The sequence below is a fragment of the Humulus lupulus genome, chromosome 2, assembly GCF_963169125.1.
Source record: "Humulus lupulus chromosome 2, drHumLupu1.1, whole genome shotgun sequence".
NCBI lineage: Eukaryota > Viridiplantae > Streptophyta > Magnoliopsida > Rosales > Cannabaceae > Humulus > Humulus lupulus.
The window spans coordinates 78,291,908-78,297,490 of NC_084794.1; the positions used below are offsets into that span (position 1 = coordinate 78,291,908).

The following is a 5,583-nucleotide window of genomic DNA, read 5'->3' on the forward strand; positions in this document are numbered from 1 at the left end:
CTCACACTTCAACATGACATACCCCTTTTTCCTTGGCATATGGATACGAGGCCATGTTACCAATCAAGGTCGAAATACCCATTATTCATAGCCATGCTTATGATCAAGCCTCAAACTAATCCCAGCTCGAAGTAAGTCTGGACCTCATTGAAGAAAGGCGAGATGAAGCTCAACTGAAAAATGCAGCATATCAACAGTGAGCTACCCGATATTTTAATAAAAAGGTTCAGGATAGGATGTTCAGATTGGGAGACTTGGTGTTAAGGCGTGTGTTCCTAGCTACAAGGGACCCGACTGCTGACGTACTTGGGCCTAATTGGGAAGGACCTCACCAAATCGAGTCAGTTATTCGACCTGTCGTCTATAAGTTGGCGAGATTAAATGGAGAATTGATACCACGAGCTTGGAATAGCGAACATCTATGACCTTACTATCAATAGTGTAGGAATGATGTCTCATGTAACCATGCTTGTCTGTCTTTACAAAGTTCTTGTTAATAAAGTGTTCAAATTTTGACTAAAAGTCATTTTTATTTATTTATTTTTTATTAAAAAAGGATTATATTGAACTAACAAAACAAATGTACAACCAGCTCAAACGAGCCAACTAACCAGATTACAGCTGAACAAAGTTCTCAAAAAAAGCTACATCCTTTTTCTTAACTTTCAGCTTAGGAAATCTAGTTAGTCTAAATTTCAAATAATACTTGATCAATTTAACTACAAAATCAACAGAAAGTGAGCTAAAAGCAAAGATGCAATTGTTTCTGTTCTTCCACACCATGTACACAGCTGCTGCCATGGCTGCAACAGCAACTTTTTGCTTCAGGTCCTTAGGCTTTCCAACCATCCAGGCACTCCAGTCCTCATACCTACACGACCAAATATCCCTTCCCAGCCAATCCTCCATTTTTTCTCTAACCTGTTGAGAAAAAGGACAAGCAAAAAATAGATGGGAATGAGATTCCTGCTCCTCTTCACAAACCGGGCATAGTAAGGAAGGCAACTTCAGCTGGCACATATGCAATTTGTCACGGGTGAGAAGGTGACCAAGAGTGGCTTGCCACAAAATAAACCTATGTTTAGGTAAAGCTATAGTACACCAAACCACATTAGCAAAGGAAACTCTATCTTTATTAAGCATCCCATTATAAAGAGCTCTCAAGCTAATCTTGTTGCTCTTGGCTGCCTCATCCAAGATTTTTAAAGGAAAAACAACTCTCAAATTGACTATCTTCCTCCAATACTAGCTCACATCCTGTTGGACTTTGTAATCCCAAAAATTCTGCCCTTTCAGATAAATGGAATCAACCCATTTCACCCACATAATGTCTTGCTTGGAAGAAACAACCCAAACAAATTTAGTTGTTAGCACTTTGTTCCAATTAGCCCCCTCCTTAAAGCCTAGCCCACCCATGCTCTTCGGCATATACACTTGATTCCAAGCTGTTAAATGCAATTTACATCGATTACTATCGCTGGCCATGAACCCCCAGAGAAAGTTCCTGCATAAACGCTCTATTTCATTGATAACACTCTTAGGGTGAATGAAAATGCTCATCCAGAAAGATCTAACCCCCAACAGAATAGAGTTAATCAATTCCGCCCTCCCAACAAAGGAGAGGTGACGACTAGACCATGTCTGAAGTTTTAGCTGTATCTTTTTAATAATAAAAGCACAGTCACCAGCCTTCCACTTTGTAGTCCGGAGAGGAACACCCAAATATTTAAGAGGAAAGCACCCCTCAGAAATTGGAGTCTATTTAACAACTGAGTTGCCTCTCTATCGACCAAACCCCCAATGAAAACCTGTGATTTATCCAAGTTAGCTGTCAAACCAGAAGCCATGCTGAATTTAGTAAAACTGTCCTTGATAATCTGAACTGAGTTTGAAACCTCCTTGCAAAAAATTACCAAATCATCGGCAAAGTACAAGTTAACCAATTTCAGATTTTTACACTTTGGATGATATCTAAACATGGAAGCTTGACAGAGCAGTCTGGTAAAATATTCCATAACAAGCACAAATAACAAGGGCGAGATAGGGTCCCCTTGCCTAAGACCTTTTTTCCCTCTAAAGCCCCCTTGAATCCTACCATTCATTAAGATCAGATAAGTAGTATCCTTCAAACAAGTCATCACCCGCTTGATAAATTTATTAGGAAAACAGAAGGCATGAGAATTTCCTCCAAAAAATCCCAATCTAGCATGTCATAAGCTTTGCTCAGGTCTATCTTCATCACACATCTAGGAGATATGTTTTTCCTTCTATAACCTTTAATAATATCCTGAAGCATAAGAATATTATGAGCCAACAATCTATTTTTAATAAACGCTCCTTGATTTTGATTAACTAGATTAGGAAGTACCTCCTTCAATCTACCACACAGCATTTTAGAAATGCATTTATAGATTGTATTACAACACGCTATGGGCCTATAATCCACTACCTTAGATGGGGTATCAATCTTAGGAATCAGTGTAATGGTAGCCTTATTCATTTCCTCAGGAAGCACACCCCGATCAAAGAACTCAAGCACTGCTTCAGTAAAATCTGAACCCAAATCCTTCCACATGGCTTTGAAAAAACCAGATCCATACCAATCCGGATCCGGACTTTTAATTGAACTAATACTAAACAAAGCATCTTCTACTTCCTTTCTAGTAAAAGGCTTTATTAAACCAAGTTGTTGGTCCAAAGCCAGCCTGTGTCCAAGCCTGAAACAGGACGTTTGAATAAGCACTGAGGCAGTGCTCTGGCTGCCCATAACTTTTCGAAAGTGATTTACAAAATGATCCACCACCTCCTCAAACCTCTCGATTAACTGACCAGATTCATTAACATAAGATGTGATACGATTAGATGCCCTTCTCTGTTTCAAACAAGCTTGAGTTGCATAACAAAGCCAATTAATTTTACTTCTCTGTCTCATAAAACTGTCATATATTCTAGCATGAGTTGCAAATAGCTCACCAGCAACTCGCTCCTCTCTTTGCATAACAGAAGAGTGAGGGTCAGTTTGAAGAGACAATTGAGCATTTTGGTAGTTTTCCTTAGCAGTGTTATAATTCTGAACAACATCTCCCGCATCACTTTTATTAAACTTGCGCAGAACCTGTTCGAGTCTCCCTAATTTCCGAACTATTCTCTCTAAACCATAACCTTTACATGGCTTGCACCAGCTTTGCAACACTAACTCTGTAAACTTCTCATGGTCAGTCCACATATTAAAAAATTGAAAGGGTTTAACACCACAGTTCACAACAGCTCCTGATTTAATAACACATAAACAATGATCAGAAAATAACTCCCAGTTAACAACAGCTTCATCATGAGGATATAAATCCAACCAAGCTTCATTTATGAAATTTTTTTCCAGCTTAGAGTATATTCTGTCCTCATTAGCTTGCTTGTAAGTCCAAGTGAAATGAGAACCTCTAGAGCGCATCTCGTCAACCAACCCCAATTCTCTCCAAGTTTGAGCATCCATCAATTCCATAGCAGTGATACTACGGCCACCAACTCTGTCTGTATACTCAAACACCACATTAAAATCACCAGCCACAAGCCAAGGAGTGGCTGGAAAACACAGAACAGAAAGATCCTCCCACATCTGCCTTCTTTCCTCAATAGAATTCCTACCATACAAAAAGGTAACACAACTCTGCTTATTAGATCTCATTTCTTTAATAAGGACGTGAACTAACTGGTCACTTTCCTTCAAAACCTCAACAGAGATACTCTGTCTCTGCCAAATAAGAAGGATCCTACCTTCAGATGTTGTACCTGAAAAATAGTTCCAACCACTGAAAAAAGAATGTATCATTTTCTAAATTTTATCACCACGCATTTTAGTTTCTCTCAAAGCTCCTAACCCAATATTATTCACAAAACAAAACGAACTCAGGGATTTCTGTTTCTCCCTCTTATTAATACCCCTTACATTCCAACTAAGTATATTATGACTCTCCATGAAATAGAGTTGTTGTTGATAGACCCAGGTTTGTAACCTCCATAACCTTATCTTGCAATGCACTATATGAGTTCTTCAGTTTGTTCTGTGAATGCAGAACTCTCTTCTTATTTCCCCCCACCCTTTTAGGGATAGTCCATTCTGAAGGAGATCTCTCGCTGGAATCGTTAACATTCTTGTCACATTTTTTCTCTGAATCTGCCAAAGTGCCATGATGCTTTGATAAATCCTGGGACTCAGACCCTTCCATAGTTGCTATCTTCTCTTGACCAACATCGCTGCCTTCATTAGGAACATCTTTAACCCCTATTACTGATTGCTTCTCCTTGGGGTCTTGCTTAGTCTTATCCTCATCATTTCTGACTTTCGACCTCCAGGTCTCACTTTGTTTCCTGTTACACATCTTCTCCGTATGACCATAAACCCTACAGCTCTTACATTGAGTTGGAATCCATTCAAAGTCCAAAAGTTGCTCCATTAGCTGCCCTTTTTCATTGATAAACTGAATGGATTTAGGTACCTCCTCTGTTATTTCTATCTCCACTAGCACTCTAGAAAATTGCATCATTGTTCGATTCTTTTTCACATTATCAACTAGTATCGGGTTCCCAATTGTACTCATGAGGGCGCTTAAACACTTAGTACCCCAATATTGTAGTCCAAGCCCCGGTAGCCTAATCCAAACTGGAACAGATTTCACTACCTTTACAGTGTCTAAATCAGCAGACCAAGGCTTTACTATCACTAGTTTTCTATCAAAATGCAGAACCCCAGCTTCCAAAACCAAATCCCTGGTTGCTTCATCTCTAAATTTCACTAGAGTAAACCCAGCATTCAATCGCACTATTCTATCAATACCTAGCTTACCCCAAATTCTCTTAATGAATCCTTCAAAAACAACAAATGGAGGATTAGCTCCAAGAACCATACAAATCATAGCTGAGTTCCAAAATGAAGTTTCAACTTGAATCTCCTCTAAATCCACCTGAGCAATTCTTTGGCCCTCTCGAATTAGGGGTTCCTCAAATTTTAGTTTAGCCCCTCCTTGATTTGGTAATAATGACCGAAATTGAGCCCATTTGTCCTTTGCCTGGCTCTGAAACTCAGTTTCCCCAGCAGCTAAATCATTCCAGATCCATCCGTTTCTCTTACCTCCAGAAGATCCCTCATCTTCTTCCAATGGCTCTCGATTCCCTACTTCTGGAAAGTCCACCATTGAATCCTTGAAAAATTCATCCACCTCATCTGGCAAACCTTCGTCGAACTCAGACCTCTTTCCCTCATCAGCCTCTAGAATCAACGTAAATTCAGTCACCGTAGCACTAGTAGCGGGCTTTTTGCTGGTCTTCTTGCATCTCGCCATGGAGAAACCAGAGAACACCTTAAAGTCATTTTCATTTTAGTGTGTTGTATTTTTCGCAAACTCTCTTAATTTAATAACCTATGATCTCAATCATAGGATATATAGGGGGCATCAGTGGTATATATACCATTAGTTTGAAAAAAAAATTAACTCCAATATAGCATACCCAAAAACTAACAAATGTCTGGACCGTTAACCCGACATAGAAGTTAAAAGTGTATTCTAAAAACAAAAGTGTCTGGATATA

General features: G+C 39.2%; 1 protein-coding gene across 1 annotated transcript; it reads right to left on the minus strand.

Moving 5' to 3' along the window:
- Window positions 1-615: 615 nt before the first annotated feature.
- On the minus strand, window positions 616-5,336 carry LOC133814434 (uncharacterized). The gene is made up of 4 exons (XM_062247394.1): window positions 3,998-5,336; window positions 2,450-3,786; window positions 1,809-1,898; window positions 616-921 (listed from the first exon to the last, which is right to left on the minus strand). Exons 1-4 carry the CDS (start codon window positions 5,334-5,336, stop codon window positions 616-618), a joined length of 3,072 nt encoding a protein of 1,023 aa, XP_062103378.1.
- Between the last annotated feature and the right edge of the window lie 247 nt (window positions 5,337-5,583).